Consider the following 21234-nt stretch of genomic DNA (forward strand, 5'->3'; position numbering starts at 1 on the left):
AATAAATCGTATTTATTTTTAATTGTTAACTTCCGATTATAAAGTTTATTAAAATTTATCTAATGAAATTTAATTACTTTCACCTTGTGATACGCTGATTAATATCCGAAGAACAATCTTTGTAATGGAAAATGAACTTAATATATACTGTGATTCCACGTAAAATTTGTAAGATCTATCCGCAAAGAAAAGTTAAGCTACCTATCAAACACTAACTATCTTTTTACAGGAGATTATGAATCTTTCTAAATCTTCTAAACCGCTTATAATAGTGATAAGTTTGATCAATTACCGTTACCATTTTTATCGCATATTTAATATAATATTAAAATTCGTATATGAGAAAATACCATAAAATATAATTGTAACATATTGCTACAAATCATCTCTTTTGAAAAATGAATGGATAGAATTATTTTCTTGTGGTACAGTGGTTACGAAAGGATACCTATATTTAATAATAATAAAATAAGTGCGCCATTGTAATTTTTTTATATGTTGGGTGCAAAAGTTTCACGAATACCAATTGTTCGAGATGATCCGCATTCGAGAATAGTGATATTTTAAAGAATTATTTTTATATTTAAAAATTTATTTTAGGTTTAAAATTTAACGATTTTCCATATTTTTCTGTTTTTAAAAAATTTTAATCATTAATCCCGCTAAAATACGTATACTCATTTAAAAGAAAAGTTAAACTATTCGTCAAACACCAACTGTCTTTTTATAGGAGAGTGTGAATTCTAAATCTAAACCGCTTATAGTGATAATTTTGACAGGATATTAGTCACAGTTACCATTTTTATCACATCTTTAATATAATATTTAAATTCGCATGTGAGAAAATATGTTCTAACATATGTGCTGGGATTTACTTGCACATTAAGGCCAATTTTCACTTTGATTGCTCTTTTACTTCTCCAACCCGTGTGCAGTCTAAATGCTAATTAGGATGCTGGATTGATGATGAAAGGGGAAAGAACTAAGCTGAAATTGGCCGAAATGTGCAAGTAAATTCCAGCACTGTTTTATCATATTACTAAAAATCATTTTTTATTAATAATAAACAATTTTTTTGTAGAATAGTGATTATGAAGAGATACTTATGTTTAATAATAATAAAATACATGCATCATTATAATTTTTTATATGTATGTAAAATTATAATTTTTTATATATACAATATATAAAAAGTGTTTCGGGTACCAACTGTTCGAAAAGATCCAAACCCGAGAATAGTGGTACTTTCCGTAAAGAATTGGACCGGTTTCATCGTGTTTGCTGTTTAGTATAATTGACCACTTATGGTTGATAGTTAATCACCGATTCGGCTTAATCGAGTTGATGAAACCGGTCTTTCGTACATAATATTACGTATCTAACTCAGTTATCTAATAATAATAGTTTTAATTGTTTTTTAAGGATATTCTTATTGAAGATCTTCTTATTCCAATCCAAGTAAGAGCAACTTTAATTTTTTGTAAAATTATTACTCTTCGAAAAAAATTAATGTATCAAATGAAAAATTAAAACCCAGTTGCTACAATCAAATTAAGGACATTCTTCGACTGCAATTGTGCTTAACCTAATAACCTAATAACTAATAAACATATTAGTGTTCACCATTATGAAAATTTTTATGAAAATTTATTTCACTCTTTTATATAGCATAAGATATTCCATAAGTGTTAATGTGTTTACCATATACAAGTTGTTTTTATACAATATAAAATGTCTCCTGTCTTCGTTACTGCCGCCGGTCGAAAAAATAACGACTTTACTTATTGTGTTATTTTACTTAATGATTTGTTAAAAACGAATACCGGAAGCCATATTCAGACAAATTTCATATTATTCCTTGTCATATCAAGTTTTATATCTCATTGTTTCAAAAAATTATTAAAAAAAACTTTTTTGCAGTGAATAAAAAAACCACATTCAAATAAGCTTTAGATAAGGATCCTATATATATGTATACATATTATATATGTGTATATATATGTATATATATATATATATGCATATATATGCATATATATATATATATATGTATATATATATATATTAGGTGTTGGAATTAATTCGTAGCGTTTTTTAATGAAAGAATGTTATTTATTTCACATGAGCATTAAAAAATACATTAATGAAAGTACTTCCCATCACTTGTAAAACGCTACGAATTAATTCCAACACCTAATATTTTTTTTTTAATGCTTCAATTTTGAAATGGAATATTTCGGTGTTTAATCCCGCTCGGGGTGTTGAGTTTTAAAACATATATGTTCAGGACACTAAACAAGCTTATTCTATAAATTTCAGAAAAATCTAAAGAAAATGGATGTTTTCAGAGTCCTTAAATTCTATCAAATTAAAAAGTAAAATACGAATGATACTATCTCTTGTTATTTATTTAACTCTAATGATATCATTCGTATAAAAGATTTGATATCAACAAAATTGGCGCCAAGTTAAATTGCTCAAAATTTTGTGTATTATTTGAAAAAAGATTTGATATCCACAATTAGCGCCAAGTTAAATTCCATGTAATTCGGATACCAAATTAAATAAATAATATTAATTTTAATGATATGTATCATTCCCATAAAGGATTTGATATCAAAAATTAGCGCCAAGTTAAATCCCATTTTTTTATACCATGCCAAATTAAATAAATAATAAATATTAAATTATAAAAGTAATAAGGCTCAATAAATTAAAATAAATAAAAAGAATAAAGGCCTTACGAGCCTTTTAGGCTTCGTAGCCCTTTGTTCCTTTTATTTAATAAATATTAATCTAATGATATGTAACACATTTGTATAAAAAATTTAATATCAACAACTGTGGCGCCAAGTTAAATTCTACTATCAAAATAAAAATGATATTATCTTTATTATTTATTTAATTCAAATGGTACTATCTTTAATTTTTATACAATGAAACATAAGTATATGTATATCTTATTAAAGGATCTTCCTATTCCAATCCAAATGGTTTAAATTCCTCTTAAATGAAATTATTATATCTCAATTCATTCAAAGACATTTTCTCTTCCAATTAAATTTTCTCTTCCACTAATGTGCTCATTAGATTGAGCACAACTAGTGATCATTTAACTAAAATAATGGTTATTCTCCTTCAAAATAATATACAAAGCATTATCATAAAATTACGTTACTTTGCTTAATTTAAATGTTATCACAAAAAATTAAAGAGTTAACATATAAAATGATAAAATTTAATTTAAGTAGAAAAATTTTTCATGTAAAAACATTTAGCGCTGCTAAATCTCGATATAATAACATAGTAGTAAGATATGAATATATAATAACATAGTAGTAAGATATGAATATAATATTTAGAAAAATAAGAAAAATAAAAATGTAATGCTTAAAAAATGTAATATTCAGAAAAATAACATATTAAAAGGAAAATTAGAATAAAAAAATATGAATATTTAGAAAAATAAGAAAAATAAGAAGCATTCTTAATGAGAGTTAAAGTATCTAGCGTGTGTATATATGCGATTGAATTATAGAGACGTGTAAATTATGAACGTTGTAAAATGCGCCCGGTATCGTCAGACTCATGCTCAGCAATTGATGGGTCAGCTCCCAGAGTCGAAAGTATCTTCTTTCCGTCCCTTTTTAAATGCAAGAATTGATTATGCTGGTTTTTTTGTTATCAAGACCTGGCGATGGCGGACGACTAAAACCTATAAAGAATACCTAATTATTTTCGTCTGCTTTTCATTTCCGCTGTGCATATAGAAATTGTTACGGATTACACAACTAAAGCCTTTATTTCAGCTTATAAACGGTTTCCGACGTGGAATCTGTAACGCTATATAGTGATTGTGACACCAATTTTGTCGGTGCTGACCACGAATTAAGGTGATGCTTCGACTCAAAAGAGGTAAAGAAATTGGCTGAAACGCTCGCCAGTCATAGGACGAATTGACGCTTCATCCCACCGACAGCGTCTCATTTTAGAGTGGGAAACCGCAGTTAAATCAACAAAATTCTACTTTCGTCGAGTTATCAGCAACACAATATTGACATATGAGGAATTAACCACTCTCACGACTCAAATTGAAACCGTTCGCAACTCCAGATCTCTTTGTACCATGTCGAAGGACTACACTGTCCTAACTCCGGGACACTTTATTTTAGAAGAATTTCCCACTGTGATTCCCAAGCCGAATCTCATCGACCAAGCTCTAGTTTCACTAGATGGCAAATCATCCGCCAAAAGTACGAGTACTTTTGGAGATGATGGCGGGCTGAATGTCTTCAGCGTTATCAGACGATATCCAAGTGGTATCACCCATCTACGCACGTCAAGGAAGATTCGCTGGTCCTCATTGTCAATGATATCCCCCAGCTAAGTGACCACTAACTTAAATCCTGCAATTGCATCCTAGCGTCGATGAATTATCGAGAGTTGTAACAGTGCGAACCGCCTCTGCCACGTTTAAGCGATCCATCACCAAACTCTATGTTTTACTTGTTGACCAAGAGCAAGAAATATTCGGGAACTTCGTCCCTGAAAGCGAGCGGAATGTTCGATCAAGCTCGATTATCGACGAAGATTAGTGAAAGCAAATAAATCGCGTTTTGATTACAGCAGCGCTTCTCTTTTACCTTTAGCTAGCTTTTATCTTCTTCGCTTTTTGGCTTTTTTTTTTTAATCGACATGGAGTACGATAGACACTCTACATAAATAGTTTTCCTTAGAAAGGCAAGGATGAATTATATGACAAGTTTAATCACGTTAGTGGAATATCAACAGCTGTTGCCTACTCCCGTCATCCTGATAACTTGAAGTCAAACTGCTTATAATACGAGTGAGAGAGGAAAGAGTCTCCAAATATTCTCATAACATCAATCTCAACGACGTAATAGCCGTCTCCTTCCTTTCGTTGTTGCCTGACGGATATCTTAGGCGGTCGGTTGCTCCACCAATGAGTGTCCGATGAATTGGCTTGGCAGATAATCAGGCTTATCTGATGGTCCGCCCTAGATAGCCACACGACCACGCTCTGCCATATCGTTCCTTATCGTGTCCGAAATGAATGGTCTCAAGCAGTGCCTATTATTTACGACGCCTGATCAACAGCTCAGGCGGTACTTCACCTTGTAAACACGAAGCCTGATGATCGGCTCAGGCTAAGAGCTATCTATAATCATGACATCGTTTTAAAATATTATGTTTCCTTTATCTTATTAAAAGTTATTTTATAATTAACTTTTCTGTAAAAGAGTTTCTGTAGTTATAGGTCTTCGTTAATAATGAATACCTTATGATACACATTAAAAATATATTTACTTTCTTATTACTACTCTGCTTTCTTGCTCTGCTTTCGATTCACAGAGCATTTCGGCCAACCAGATTCCCTATCCTTGTTCTTATCCCAACAACTTTTCTTTTATTACATTAATGAAACTTTACATAATACATCTATTTAAAGAACTTATAAAAAAGTTAAGATTTTTGCAATTATCTTGTGTGTGTGTGTGTGTGTGTATGTGTGTGTGTGTGTGTGTATTTCCATACATTTCCATTAGAGTACAGATAAAAGAATACTGTTTCTTAATAAAATTATTTTTTATACGCGTTTTAAATCATCGATACATTTTTTAATTTTTGTATTTTATACATATATGAGCTAAACATAAATTATAATTAGATGTACAACCTCAATCTTCTGAGCTAAACATAAACTATAATTATATTTACTCAACCTTCTTGTCTTTATATTTTGTATTTCACATTGTCTCTGAGCATCTTAGAGAGATGATTCAATCTCATCGCATTGCCTATAAGAAATAACATATCACTTTAACACACAATAAAAGGTATTTATTCTTAATTTATTTGTGACTAAATTAAATATATTGTATATAATGTATGACGGTACATCACATATTCTCTATCCGTATTAATGACTCTAATTGTACATTTCTCACAATATTAGATTATTTTTTGCCGTTTTATTTTTATTTTTATTATTTGCGACTCGTTCTGTACTTTTTTTATTATTTTTGATTTCTTATTCCTGTGGCAATTTTACATTACATTTTGTATTTTCTAGCAGAAACATGTTCATCCTTAATCTATATACACAAGCCAGAGGAATACCTTGTTGTCGATTACAACTTCCTTATAACTTTCATTTTATATTGGAGCGAGATTTATATTTGATACTGCGATTGAGAGCGAATTTTAATTTTTATATTTTATCTATGTAATATTTCCATTGTTATTTTTGTTCACATTGAAAAATGATCCAACAGGGATCGTAACGTTTGTTTTGTTTTACTTGTTACCGATCAAATTAAAGTTTATATTTTAACTTGATGACATGTTTTATTTATTAACTGTTCAAAAAATTCGTTTATTTTTATTTTATGATAATTGTTTTAGGCTCATAGCCCTTTGTCTTGCTGTTTGTATAATTATATGTATTATATTGGGTCATCTAAAAAGTATCCGCGGTTTTTTGTCACTAGATGTGTGTTGATGGTCATATATCTAGTGACAAAGTACCGCGGATACTTTTTAAATGACCCAATATATTATATATATTTACGTTTACGCAATTTTTCTTTTGTTATAATGCATAAAAAAATAAACTAATTAAAGTTCTCCGTTTTCTTCCTTTCCATGAAATAAAGAACTCTAATTGATTGAATTTCTTATGCTTTATGTGTTATGCATTATGCAAGAGTCTGTGCTCCCGCTTTAGGCATAGCCGCCCCGAACCAATAAGCTCTATACACCCTACTACAGGTTCCGATATTAATTGCCGATATTAAGTACTGAAAATCTATAGCAGTGACATAATTACAGTATTATAATAATTGCTTATTATTGCTATATTATTGCTTATTATATTATTGTAGAATATACATATAATATGTTAATGATAAAAAATTTAAATATTAAAATAAAAATCATGTAGGAAAGAAAATATTTTAATGATATTTGCCGGAAGATATACTCCCAGCATACTTTTTGTATCGCGACGCTCCTGGGGCAGCGTCACGTGGGCTCGGCCGCCGAGTCTCGAGTAGTAGTGGGGGTCGCCTCAAAAATCTGCGAAATGGGCAACTAATTCCGAGCACTGATCTATAGCATATGTAATGTATACTATATAGTTTCAACACTGGCAGTGAATATCAGAACGCACCCTACATGACAGATTAATGATCATGTTACGTAGTAACACTTAAAGTCGGTTCTACATTAGTAGCAAGCTGATCACAAATTTGTTGCGATAACCAATCTGAAGCATTTTGAAATACACTTCATATGGCTTTAATCAACTTTAACACTCAATATCTCGCTTCGTAGAGCGGTCCCAGACATTTTTTGTCAGATTCTTTCATTTTACGCAAAAACGCGAATGAGCCTAATTTTATCGTAATCGGAGATGAGGTAACTACTCTGAAGAATTACCTTGCATTTAATTCTATTAAAAAATACTTAGTAAATTTATTACTGGTCTGCTTATCGCGCTCCATGTAAGCCCGGATCTTTATATGAACAACAGCGCTCTGACATCAAACACTGATTGATGAAAAACGGACGATGGGGGTAAATTTTATCCCCACAATCGGCTTTTCACCAATCAGCGCTCTGTGTTAAAGTGCTGTCACACGTATGAGGATCCAGACTAAAGATAAATTTTCATGAGCTGCTCTCAAACCATCTATTTGTACTTGTTTTAGCGACAAAAAGGATCACGTTGTCAGAATTGACGAATATCAAGCGTCCATTTTGACATGATTTTTTTCGCTAAAACAACCGATTAGAGTAGCTTGTGAAAATTCACTTTAATAAAAGAGAAAAGAAGTAAGCGGCATGGTTTGCGCGGTTTCTATAGTTACCTAAGTTAGTTTCTGTATCGCATACCGTGCATACATTAGAGAGCCTACAATCAAAGTGACGCCATACGAGTATCATTTGTGATTGGTCCGCCATGTTTTAGCCATTCCCTCCAGTTTTTTAAACGCATTATTTTCTAAATTTTGAATTCATGCTAAAAAATACTCAAAAATTGTGACAAATTAAAAAAATGATAATAAATAAATATTGTATATAAAATAATAATGTATATAATATTGTATATAAAATAATAAAACTTTTACATATATTATTTATTATAAAATTTCATTTATTTTGTACTATTGCAATATTGTACATTTTGTAATATTGCACATTACTTTATACAAAACGTTATTTATTACACATTATTTGTACTATTAAATGCGCTAGTTTATTATTCATTCTCTGTTCCCACATTTTAGAAGCAAAATGCATCTGTAATAATATAAAAGAAATCAAAAATTCAGAAAAATATTATATATCATTTTATAAAATATTATATATTAAATATCGTAATTATCATATTATTTGATTTAGACTCACAATGTAATGATATATAATTGAAAAGATTACGACAAAAAGAGAAAGAATTAAATTCGTAATCAATGTGATGACTATACGTATACTTAGTGCCAAGATACTACCGTCTTCAGATATTATAATTAATCTGTGTATATTTTATGTTACATTTTTATTTTAATATTTTAAATACATTATTTATAAAGAATAAATTACTTTACCTCACATACAGATAAATTTTTTAACGGTGTCTAATTTTTATATTTGCCATTTACACTCTTTAACCAATTCATTCGGCGTTCTGTGTCTTTCAGAATTACTTTCATAACATATCCTTTTTTTAACGAATTGTTACAAAATGATATTGTACATCCAACCATATTTCTAAAATAATTTCGATAATTTTATTTTTATCAATGTATCTTTACGTATCTATGTCGTTCAATGCTGTTGCATCTCATTCTAAAACTGACAGTCTGTTGGATAGACTGAGACCGTATATCTCTTTCTCTCTCGCAGAATTTCGCTAAAACATGACGTCATCTTTCGTATGGCGCCACTCTGATTATAGGCTCTCTAGTTGGAGTTAGAGAGCCTATAAAGTAATTTATTCTTTATAAATAATGTATTTAAAATATTAAAATAAAAATGTACGTAAATAAAACATAAAATATACACAGATTAATTATAATATCTGAAGACACGGTAGTGTCTTGGCACTAAGTATATGTATAATCATCACAATGATTATGAATTTAATTCTTTCTCTTTTTGTCGTAATCTTTTCAATTATATATCATTACATTGTGAGTCTAAATCAAATAATATGATAATTACGATATTTAATATATAATATTTTATAAAATGATATATACATATATAATATTTTCTGAATTTTTGATTTCTTTTATATTATTACAGATGCATTTTGCTTCTAAAATGTGGGAACAGAGAATGAATAATAAACTAGCGCATTTAATAGCACAAATAATGTGTAATAAATAACATTTTTTATAAAGTAATATGCAATATTACAAAATGTACAATATTGCAATAGTACAAAATAAATGAAATTTTATAATAAATAATATATGTAAAAGTTTTATTATTTTATATACAATATTATATACATTATTATTTTATATACAATATTTATTTATTATCATTTTTTTAATTTGTCACAATTTTTGAGCATTTTTTAGCATGAATTCAAAATTTAAAAAATAATGCGTTTAAAAAACTAGAGGGAATGGCTAAAACATGGCGGACCAATCACAAGTGATATCCGTATGGCGTCACTCTGATTGTAGGCTCTCTAGTTGGAGTATACGACGCGAAGAAACCTCATGTAATCTTCCCACTATGGTCGAGAGTCAACATGAAAAGGCACCTTCATGCGCATGCGGCGGCAATGCGAAATGAAAGATCGGCGTTGCGAGCGCCAAGTAGAGCCGAGAGCGCAGCCCAAATGTTGAAGGTTATGTCATTTGTGTAACATGGCGTCGAGCGAGAGTGGTGATTTTCAAAAAGTGTTAGAATATCGGATTTACAAGTGTTCCAGTTATTCTTCCTGTTATATACCCGAGTGAGTGCCTCTAACCCTCGCAAATTGTTTCGTCGAGAAACAGTTGGTGAACCTCCTTGTTGAAGTAACCGCGTTTTCTAACCTAAAAATAACATTCCGAAAACCATTGCGTCTGTCAGAATTGTGATAACGAAACTTCATTCGTCGTCATTCACGCACAATGTCTTTTTCAGAAATATCATCGTCGATATACCGTCGGATCAGTCATCACGTTGGTCCTCCGACATCGACAATCATCCGCAGGTACGTATCGCACATGTCGACTCATATCACATGCCGCTTATCTCGCCGACTGTTCTTTTCAGTATCTCATTCTTAAACTTCAAAGCCCCTCTGTCGTCAAGTGCATCACTTTCGGCAAATATGAGAAGACCCATGTATGTAATATAAAAAAGTTTAAGATATTCGGTGGTTTGGAACCTGAGAATATGATGGAACTTCTCGAAAGGTTTGCTAACAATTACTCTCTCTTTCTTCTCTTTCTTTTTGACATTTTAGGGGTCTATTTTATAATTTTTAATGACTTTAACGATATTGTTAGAGTTACAGAATAGGTCCTTTAATTATTTTTTATTCTTTCTTTATTTCCTTACTTCATACATTATTACTGTTATATTATTTATTATTGTTATATTATTTTTGCATAATTTTGTACATTTTCTACTACTATTATTTTATATAACTACTTTGACTCTATCTTATAATTTTGTATATTTTTATATCCTCTTGTTTTTCAAATATTATTTACACTGTATTACTTTTGCCAAACTTATTTTTATATATATATTTATTCTATTGTACTTTCTTTATCTTTGTTTACTTTTATATTCTCAGAAGACTTGTCTTAGAATAGAAATAAACGCTTTTATCTATCTGTCTCTTTCAATTGTTATGCTTGTTGTCTAACCAGAGTGTTTCATTTGTTTCAGTGGGCTGAGGAATGATTCTATACCAGAGACATTTGATCTCAAACATGTTTTAGGGAATGAAACGAATTATTTTCCCATACGATACATAAAAGTTCTTCCGCTGCAGTCGTGGGGTCCCAGTTTTAATTTTTCTATATGGCACATCAGATTAATCGGTATCAATGATCCCAAGGTCATTAAGCCCTGTCTCGAGTGGTTCAATACGGTAAATACATCATCGAACAGATAATTAAAAAGCAAAGATTTTTACAAATAAATTATATCAATTATTCCGAATTCTGGACTGATCAATTTCATATAAAAAACGCAAAAAATTGGAAAATTACAATTTTGTTATCCACTTTTCTGGCGTTGACTCATAATTACATTTATATCATACAAAAGCTTTAGATTTTTAATTGAAATTAATGCTCTTTTTGTATTACAGTACCGACAAAAAGAGATAATAAGACTGTGCATGAAACACTTTCGGCAAATGGAACAGCCCGAGATTATGGAAACCTTGCAGAGAGTTACCGGAGTCCCCCTGGAAGATCCACGACTGTCAACGCTGTACGAACTTTTGGTTACTAAGGGCGATCATCTGCAGGCGGAACGTTTTATCAGCAACGCGCTCGCGAGTAAGTCCTACATGGTCCGATCATGTCATTTCTCTCCTTTGATTTGTGTTCATTTCACAGCTGTGATGCTTATACATTGTTAAATCCGCTTTTTAGTGGGACTCTTAAACGATTATATCAATGCTCAAACTTATAGAGCAATTTGGACAAAGTTATCGTCCAGTGAGCCCAAGCCTGGGATGCGGGGCGGTCATCAGATGGTGCTTGATCCAACGGCTGAGGTACTTTATCTCTTCGGTGGATGGGACGGTAATCAGGACCTCTCTGACCTGTGGTCATACGACATAGAGGCCGGCAAGTGGACTCTCATATGCAAGGACACCGAAGCGGTGGTCGGTAGTGTTCAATAAATTTCATTCGACATTACGACATGGTCTAACATACCAGTACCCCGATTCTGTAACTTTTAATGAAAACGACAGTTTGATATTACGTTGTCATTGCGCGATTTTTTTAATCATTTATAGTACCTGTGTAATGACAATACCGACACTTTTTTTTTTAAGGGAAGAGTAAGATAAATTGAAAAACTAAAGATTCTACGTTGCTTCTTGATATCTTATTTATGTAAAGAAATTTTTTCCATCCAATTTAGTTACAGTGTAAAATGATTAATTTTTAAAATTATTTTACTTCCTTTCTGAAAAAAATTATCAAAATACGTTAATTTTATAGCATCAAGAAAATATGTATTCCTTAAGAATTACAGAATCATGGTACAGAATAACATATAATTAATCTCTTGTCTTTTCACTATATTGCACGCATATCACGTTCCGATAATAATATGTAAACAATATGCTTGATAAATTCTATAAGGTGTTTCTTTGAGAATATTAAATAATATTTTGAAAAAACAATCACTACTGAGTTTCTTTATGAATAAAGCAGAATTTTTAAATATCATAAAGTATAAAAAATATAACTAAGAAGATTTATGTAAAATGAATTTCATAATTTTGAAGATTTCTTCGTGTTACAATTTTGGTAAATAAATATGTTTTGTCTACAAAATTATTAGGCTAGATACACATTTTATTTCAGACCTGTTATTTTTCTGTACTCCAGAACTAAACTTTTTGCACGATTTATCTTTAAGACAAAATAAAGTACAAAAAGTTTAATTCTCAAACAAAAAAAACAGTCCTTTTATTTTCGTCATATTTACAACAATCTATGATTCCTAGGGAGGACCTAGCGCACGTTCATGCCATAAGATGTGCTTAGATCCGCAGAGACGGCAGCTCTTCACATTGGGCAGGTACTTGGACACGCAGTATCGTACCAGCGAGAATTTAAAAAGTGACTTTTACGTTTACGATATCGAGTCGAATAAATGGACGCAAATCTCAGAGGACACCGGGACGATAGGCGGGCCACCGCTTGTATTTGATCATCAAATGTCAATGGACGTAGAGAAGCGAACTATCTATGTTTTTGGAGGACGAGTACTGACTCATCAGAATAGGTAAGTTGCAGAGGATTAGAAGAAATAGCTTTAAAAGGATTATATACTTAGATTTTGTACATCCGACGTATTATAAGATTGACTTTAATCTTGATATAACTTATTGTTTATCTTTTTCTAAGTTTTAGAAAAAGAATTATACCTGTTTCTGTTAATATAGTTAGTTTTAACTTTCAACTAACTCTTCTTTTTTTAATTCTAAAAATTAAAAAAAGATGAAGATAAGTTGAACCGAAATTAAAGTTAATCTTACATTCATGGAATCGGATCTTACTATACCTATAAAGATAAGTTGAACCGAAATTAAAGTTAATCTTACATTGATGGAACCGGATCTTACTATACCTTTCTGACATCGTTTTTCTAACTCACGTAGTGCCGATGAACACAGCGTAATACCGGAGCCACATTTCTCGGGACTGTATTCTTATCACGTGCCAACCGGTACGTGGGTCAGACTCGCCTGTGATATCGCTGATAAACAATGCTCGAGAGACATGCCTATCTACAGATCCCGCGCTGGTCATTCCATGCTATTTCACCCGGTTGGTATCCCATATCTTCCCTTCTTCGACTTTGTTTAGTGTACGAAAAAAATAACAAGTAAATTAACAAATACATGGCGAGATTTTTACAAAGTAGGATCTTGTTCCAGCGATCAAGAAAATTATACATATTCGCCGGTCAGAGAGGAAAGGAATATCTCAGCGATTTTTTCACGTATGAGGTTGATACGCAACACGTCGAGTACATAAGCTACAACGAGTTCGGTACGACGAAGGATTCTAATCACGTTCCCGCGGCTGGATTCACGCAGAGAGCGACCATCGATCCCGAACTCGGCGAAATCTACGTTCTGTCGGTTTGTATCTCACGTAACGAGATTATTAATTTAAGACGCAATTTAATTAATATGTGAAATTTGCTATTATATAAAACTAAAAAAAAATGTTCTCATGATTATATAAATTCTTACAACCTGAACTTCATAAATAATTAATTTGATGTTATTTATATATTATATTGTATAAATGATATCTTAAATTATAAAAGTTATGTTTATAACATATAAATTATTCATTTTAATTTTAATAGGCAAATATTCCGAAAATATACAAATATTTTATCAAGAAACATTGTAAATAAGAGTTGCATGATATAAAGGGGGACATCCCTGCTTGTATCATACAACTTTTTTATTTGGAATGTTCTTTTGGTAAAATTGCATTTTCGAAATACTTGCCTGCAGAGATTAAAATAAACCACTCTGTACATTATATTTGTATTATATAAATCATTTAAATATAAATAATATAATTTGTATATATGTATATGTATATATATATATATGTGTGTGTGTGTGTGTGTATGTGTGTGTGTGTGTATATTTTTCAGGGTTTGAGCAAAGACAAAGATAAGAGGGACGACAACGTGCAAAATTCTTTTTGGGTATACAATATTCAGAATAGCAAATGGTCTTGTATATATCGTAACGAGAACGTTGGTGAAAAATACTGGAGCAAGATGCAGGATTACGAACCGTGTCCGCGATTTGCACACCAGCTCGTTTATGATCACACTAGAAAGGTACATTGTAAATTGTATTTAATAATTGTATTCTTTTATTGCTGCTTTAAATAAATGTCCGTTTGCCGATCGATTCAATAATTCACAATTTCTTCGGCGTTAGGTTCACTTTCTGTTCGGCGGCAATCCCGGCAGATCCTGCCTTCCAAATTTGCGACTCGACGACTTTTGGCAGTTGGAACTACGTCGACCCACAGGTGAACAGATTTTGAAAAAGTGCAAGCTAATCATCAGGAAGCATAAGTTTAAGGAGCTTGCTCTGAACAATAGTATAGAAGCCCTCGAGTACCTACAAACAAAGATCTTTGAAATTATCGACCACAGTGACACGCAACAAACGAAAGAGGTATATTCATACATGTTTCTACGGATACGTTCAACGCGATGCTACAAATGCTTTACAGCAATTTTTGATTGATCAATTTGTAAAATTCTTTTTTCTAATTAGTTAACCAAACGCTTCAAAGTATTTGTAGTGAGACTTTGACCGCAGCCTTCATTTATTTTTATGTTTATCATTGTGATTATACTAATCACTAAGCGTAGTATCGTCTCACTAATTAGCGTTTTTCCTTCATAGTTTCAACTCTTGACATCGATCTTATTCCGGAAACAAAATAACTCACTGGAGGATGCCTCCTATTCGAGCACGATTCTGAATGAGCTGACGACTGGCGTGACGACGCAACAGTGCGCGAACGCGCGTGATATACATAACTTGCGAACTGAGCTATACAACAAACTTGCGGAATTTTTCCCGGAATCGTTAACGCAGCCGCGGGCGAATCTGATCGATCTCCTGCCGTTATAATAACGCAGCGAACAGGTCGTGAGACCTTGACGACGGAATGTTTCTCTGTTCACATCACATAATTTCTTCTTTTGTTCAACAATAATATCCTCGTTACAGCTGGCAAAGTAATCCTCATTTTTGTAGACTTACGACGAGCCTCGCCACGTTTGTGGTATGATTTATTTTTCTCCCTTCGACATGTGTTAATTATGGGAAAAAAAAAGAATTGGTTGCAATAGATTTCGGGTTCAACATTTGCAAAACTGCCTCTCACAATTTTATTTATTTCTTATAATACGCTTATTAAAGAATTTTTTCTCCGTTTTTCTTAATGAACCGAAAAAGCGATTCGGGACAAAGCACTCTATGTGTCATTTATACTTACCTACACTTGTTTGAGATCGAGAACTTTGTGATATCGATAGCTTTCTAATGGACTGGTTAGCTGATACGTATTATAAGTAAACTAGAGATCAATTTTATATATAATCTCTTCTGTATTCTATATAGCTATGTGTTTATAATGTGGCCATAAAGTTGTTGTTGTTATTATGTTTGCTGAAATAATATATTTCTCGTCGAGTGTAAATTGAAGGGAGATTTAAGACTAGAGATAGCGTATTAAGGAAGCTGTTAATTAAAGCGTCGCGATTTAACGCTTTCAAGCACTTGACACAATATATGCTATTTTTTATCAAAAGTATGTAAGCCAAGAAATTATTATACAGCTTCGCTAAACGCAACAAATTGTAACTCTTAATCTGAAATCTAGCGGTTTTCTGGCTTACAGAGAGATGTGACGAAGAGACAAAAAATGTTATGGTCAGTTATATATAAAATTTCCTTCTTTAGTTAATTATAATTTCAAATTATAATTAATTTAATCGTTACTTAATTTAATTGATTATGATTTTGAATTATAATTAATTAAATAAGGAAATTTTTATACGAATATTATAATTAATTGAATATAGAAATTTTATTGTACTGACCATAATATTCCTTCCAATTGAGTAATTGCTTCCTTATGTATCTCCCGCATTGTTAAAAGCAACAAGGGATATTTCATGTAATCGTTGAATGAAATATCCCGTAAATATATCGATCCATTTTCTCTTGTAAAATGATTTATTCTTAGATATAGCAGCTCCGTTATCCCGTGTTTTTTGTTCATAATCTAAGAATAAGTTCATTCACCGAAAATGCCTTCTAATGAGATGCGAAATCTTAAAGTGTTATTATTGCATGCAAACGTCGACACGAGTTAACGATCGACTTCACACTTTTGACTTCCCCAAAAGCTCCTCTCCACAAATCAACTGCGATAAGATATCCGAGTAAATTTCAGGAACTAAGTTTTCGTTAGCATGTAAATATCTATGATGACGAGTCACGATCTAGTTCCGTGTCACAATTGTCGATACGTTACATTTAATTGTTCATCGGCTAAAATGCATATTGTACATTGTATATACATAATCAGCCTCTCGCGAGCTTAAAACATTACTGAGGAAAGAGGCGTATGCGAGAACGAGCAATTATATATATATTATAAGATGTAGAAGCAAAAATTGTATAGCAGCTAAGAGTATCCGGCCGCGCTCTATCTTTGTACATACACGATTATATGACGATAAGGAACGTCGAGACGATTTTTATAATGTGATTCCAGTTACGCTAAGTTAGATAACGGAATTGTAAAAAAAATGAACGGAGAGTATATATATATATACAGAAAAAAATATATGAGTAGAGAGACGAAACGAAAGTGTACGCAGGCATAAAAATGAGACGACGCCGCCATTCCTCTAAATATACATAATACGATATATTAGACATCTCGAAGCTGGAAGGATCAGGTATTACTTGTACGCACTATATACAGGGAACATACGCGAAGTTCTTCAAGCTTCGGGACGCGAGCGAAATGAAAAACGTGGATATACATACATCCGAAGTTCTAGTCAGATAATAAATGTTTACAAAGTACACGACAGAGAGAAAAGGACTAAGAGTTTGAAATTTATTTACACGCAAACTTCGGTTAAAGAATGAGAAATTTATTCGTTTTTTTTTTTTTCGATCATCGGGACGCATTTTCCTTTCAGAATTACATATGGATATAACTCTGTATATCTCTTTATAATATAATATACAAACGGAATATATTGCACGAGAAAAAACAACAGACAAATGCACATTAAATATCATTAACAACATATTTCGAATTATGATGGATTTCTTCCACCATGTTTCGCACTATAAAGAACTGAGAGAAACCAAGAATGCATTTGGTGAGACACTATTAGCGCTTTATTTATGTCATTCTATTTGAGTCACTCCTTGTTTTACGTCTAATGATCCAGATAGCAACGTGTTTGTCTTGTTGGCAAGTTGCTCGCAAATAAATGTACTACCAGAATTGCAGCAATGGGGTCTTGTCAACATTTGTTGACAAGTTGATGCCTTCATGATATGACTTTAGCAACTTGCCGACAACTTTAAAGTCTATCAAAGTTCGTGCTGCTGCCATAATGTATAGACTCACACTCATCAATACTATCATATTGCCAACAATGCAAAGAATCTTTGATGCTGCTACCTTGACGTTAATTGCTAGCAATACACATATTCATTATTGCCTGTGTTTATACAATGTCGATATATTCGAAATTAAAATAAATACACAAGTCTTATTATCATAAGCAATCATAGATTTGCATGATTTTACTAAGACACACTTATCTGGAGAACAATAAAATTAAAATGGCAAATAGCGATAGTAGAGTGTCTCCTCAAACACACCTCAATAATTGATCAATAACATTGCAAAAAGTGTATAAATAAAGTAAAATAGTAAAGTTTCAGTCTCTATCATTAATCTTAGATTTAGGTATATATATATATATATATATATATATATATATATATGAGCAATATATAAATTAGTATGCTCTTATTGCAAGGAAGTTTTATACATTGGATTTGCAGTTCCGTGAACTCTTCGTTTCATCCATTTGTTTAGACAAAATATACATGCACGCGTCGCATGCTCTATGAGCTTTGTTTGGTACTAAAATCACGTTAGCTTTGGTAAGACTTAATACGTATTATCTCCGATAACAGATTCCTGCATAATGTCATTCAAGAGTCTAAATTTTTGAAAGCACCATCAATAAGTCTTAATAAAATCACTTCTGGAAGATACACAGAATAATAATGTTAGAAATATAATAACTGGAGAAAGAAAACAGAGCTGTTGATTGTATAAAAGAATTGTCAAAAATGCTTGTAACGTTCATAAAAAAAAAATTACGCAATTAGATTCGTTAAAATTATCTTGGAGTCTGGTAGTCCGTCCAGAATGTAATGAGGGGAATTCGCCATGGACGCGAGATCGGCCTCGAACAACGTCAACTGAAGCTCCTTTCGTGCTTTCTGTACAATATAAACCATCAGCGAGACTCCTACTAATATCTACAACACACAGCGAGAAAAAAATTATTACTTTAATTACTTCTGTGAAAGTTTGAGGACATTCGACGCACCTGGAAGCAAAATACTACGTAGCCAGTCGCCGCCGTGGATCTATCCTCCAATACATCCTGCATCGACCTCAGACTGCTGCCTAAATAAACGTTGACCAGTTGGGCAGGTAATAAACCTATCGCACTGGCTACGTGGTAATGAAAACCACCTATGTTACTGACCTAATCATACATATAAATATACATAACATTGTCATGAGTTACATGTGAGAGATACTTAATGTGATCAGAGTTCTATGACATTAATAAATAATAAGATAGAATCATTTATATCAACTGTCTTTTTCTTAAAAAGAAAGCAGCCAAAGTAATATAGTTACTAGATTTATTTAATTGAATTGTCTCTTTAATTGAATTTCTTGGATCATTTTTCCTCTTTTTTTTCACATTGGAAAAAAAAGATTCAGAAGTTATCTTGTAAGAATTGAGTCTCCTAAACGAAAAGTAATCAAAATTTCCCACTTTAGATCCAAAAATATCTGATCACATTAAGCATATACTCTGTGTACGATGAACGTTCTACAGTACGTACTGCAAAAATAGTGTTCTGAAGACCGAACGGAATCGGGGTGAGCCGCGCGAACAGGACGATCTTGAAAGCTTGGGACCCGGATATCACGCGAAGTATCGCTCTCGCAGTGTCACTCTGCAGGAGGGCACCAATCGGTAGCCTGGTGGACAGTAGGCCCAGAGTGACATGGGCAATCGCTATGCCAAGATTAGCAGAGAGTATGACAATCGCCATGCCGCGTATCACACCGAACAGGTAGCCACTGGCGACAATGAGGAACAGATAGCCAATCACAATCGGGAACGACACCACCGTGAACAGACCTATGAAGATCACAGCGATGATCCAAGCATTCTGATGCTCGATCCAGTAGAGCAGCAGCTTTATGTAGTCCCTGCAGATGAAGACGATGGTGCCGAGGAAGGCCAGAGTCGCAATTGTAATCACGACGTAGCATATTGAGTTTGAGCTGATACAACCAAAGGGTATCCACGAACTCTTGGAAGAGCGCATCCCAGTCTCGACATCGTCTATATCAATGATTTGGTCCATGTTTCTCTCTACAATGTTCTCTACTAGTATATCAATGAGCAGCTAGTCCTTGATAGTAACGTGCTTAAAAAAGCAAATAATAATTAATTAAAACAGTAGAATAGAATAGAATCTATTTACTTCAACTTACATGGCTAAGAAATAATTATAATTAATATTAAAAAATAAGATTACACACAAGAAATTCATCTCTTCTATTCTGCTTAAAATAGTAGAATAAAACTTATCTACTTCAGCTTAAAATGCCAAAAAAAGACAATGAAAATAATTAATGTAAAAAAATAATGATCACACATACACAAGAGATTTATCTCTTCTATTCTGCTTTAAATAATAGAATAAAACTTATTTACTTCAGCTTAAATTGCCAAGAAAAGACAATTAAAATAATAAATATAAATATCAATATAAAAAAATTAATGATCACACACAGGAGATTACTGATATTTTAAATAAATTTCATAGAGTCGAAGATTAATTTTACCTTGTAACATCGATGGAAGGATGAATCCGACTTACACTTCAACCCATAATGCGAAATGCGTATAAATTTGTTCAGGAAGAACGTGACACATAAAATTTCGGTTGTTAAACATGTTATTTGGCAACATGTCAACCGCAATAAACCTATTAAAAGATGCAAAACAATAGAAAAATATTAACGTAAACGTAACTATTTAACTGTTTAACCGACTGTTCTTAAAGTTGCATTTCGCTATAAATAGAAAATGTATAATCTCTATTTTTTTAATTAACTAGATTGCTGTAAATAATTATTCGGAAGCGTGGCAAACGGTCGTAAACCACAGGAAATACATCTGCATGGACGAGATTCGAAAATGGACCTGCAGATGGCGCTAGCGCCACAACAAAGCTAAAATCACTAGACTTGGTCTGTTTGCTTTACTTACACTCAGTATTTTCGCTTTCTTTCTTTCCAACGTTCAAATATATATTTATCTTGTTCTTGAGGATTTAAAAAACGTGAATACATCCATTATTCGGAATTAAAATAGCGTCAGATAACGCAATTATCCTACATCTCGAGATGAGAAAATGCCGTTCCTTGTTTTAATTTTTCGTTTTGAAAGATAAAAATAATGAAAAAAAATAATAGTGAGACAAAAATAAAAATTTTAATCAATATGCATAATTACAGATTCTTGAAAATATAACAAAATGGATACAGGAAACAAAAAAAATATAATGAAAGTATTATTTCTTTTATCAAT

The 21234-nt window shown here is 32.1% G+C and overlaps 2 protein-coding genes and 1 long non-coding RNA gene across 3 annotated transcripts; 1 reads left to right on the forward strand and 2 right to left on the reverse strand.

Annotated features, from left to right (window-relative positions):
• Positions 1–9818: 9818 nt before the first annotated feature.
• On the forward strand, positions 9819–15617 carry muskelin (muskelin 1). The gene is made up of 12 exons (XM_011056146.2): positions 9819–9994; positions 10168–10237; positions 10300–10442; positions 10924–11128; positions 11351–11543; positions 11640–11875; positions 12731–13011; positions 13388–13556; positions 13667–13873; positions 14407–14598; positions 14702–14944; positions 15179–15617. Exons 1-12 carry the CDS (start codon positions 9906–9908, stop codon positions 15407–15409), a joined length of 2259 nt encoding a protein of 752 aa, XP_011054448.1. The 5' UTR covers positions 9819–9905; the 3' UTR covers positions 15410–15617.
• On the reverse strand, positions 14611–15172 carry LOC147906946 (uncharacterized). Its single transcript, XR_015547882.1, has 2 exons — positions 14957–15172; positions 14611–14887 (listed from the first exon to the last, which is right to left on the reverse strand). It is a non-coding gene; the product is annotated as an uncharacterized LOC147906946 (long non-coding RNA).
• A 1813-nt stretch (positions 15618–17430) lies between the features above and the next one.
• On the reverse strand, positions 17431–21074 carry LOC105146091 (transmembrane protein 64). The gene is made up of 4 exons (XM_011056145.2): positions 20487–21074; positions 19472–20065; positions 18940–19101; positions 17431–18868 (listed from the first exon to the last, which is right to left on the reverse strand). Exons 2-4 carry the CDS (start codon positions 20000–20002, stop codon positions 18704–18706), a joined length of 858 nt encoding a protein of 285 aa, XP_011054447.1. The 5' UTR covers positions 20003–20065; positions 20487–21074; the 3' UTR covers positions 17431–18703.
• Between the last annotated feature and the right edge of the window lie 160 nt (positions 21075–21234).

Source organism: Acromyrmex echinatior, chromosome 17 (assembly GCF_024713525.1).
Source record: "Acromyrmex echinatior isolate Ae372 chromosome 17, ASM2471352v2, whole genome shotgun sequence".
In the NCBI taxonomy this organism is placed as follows: Eukaryota; Metazoa; Arthropoda; class Insecta; order Hymenoptera; family Formicidae; genus Acromyrmex; species Acromyrmex echinatior.

What these genes read in the sequence shown, in the direction of transcription:
- muskelin (XM_011056146.2), top strand. Translation starts at nt 9,906, where the DNA reads ATGGCGTCGAGCGAGAGTGGTGATTTTCAAAAAGTGTTAGAATATCGG. An exon ending in TATCAGCAACGCGCTCGCGA is followed by an intron (nt 11,544 to 11,639) that starts GTAAGTCCTACA and finishes TCCGCTTTTTAG; the next exon opens with TGGGACTCTTAAACGATTAT. An exon ending in GTACTGACTCATCAGAATAG is followed by an intron (nt 13,012 to 13,387) that starts GTAAGTTGCAGA and finishes TAACTCACGTAG; the next exon opens with TGCCGATGAACACAGCGTAA.
- LOC105146091 (XM_011056145.2), bottom strand. Translation starts at nt 20,002, where the DNA reads ATGGACCAAATCATTGATATAGACGATGTCGAGACTGGGATGCGCTCT. An exon ending in TTCAGAACACTATTTTTGCA is followed by an intron (nt 19,102 to 19,471) that starts GTACGTACTGTA and finishes ATGTATGATTAG; the next exon opens with GTCAGTAACATAGGTGGTTT. An exon ending in ACGTAGTATTTTGCTTCCAG is followed by an intron (nt 18,869 to 18,939) that starts GTGCGTCGAATG and finishes TGTGTGTTGTAG; the next exon opens with ATATTAGTAGGAGTCTCGCT.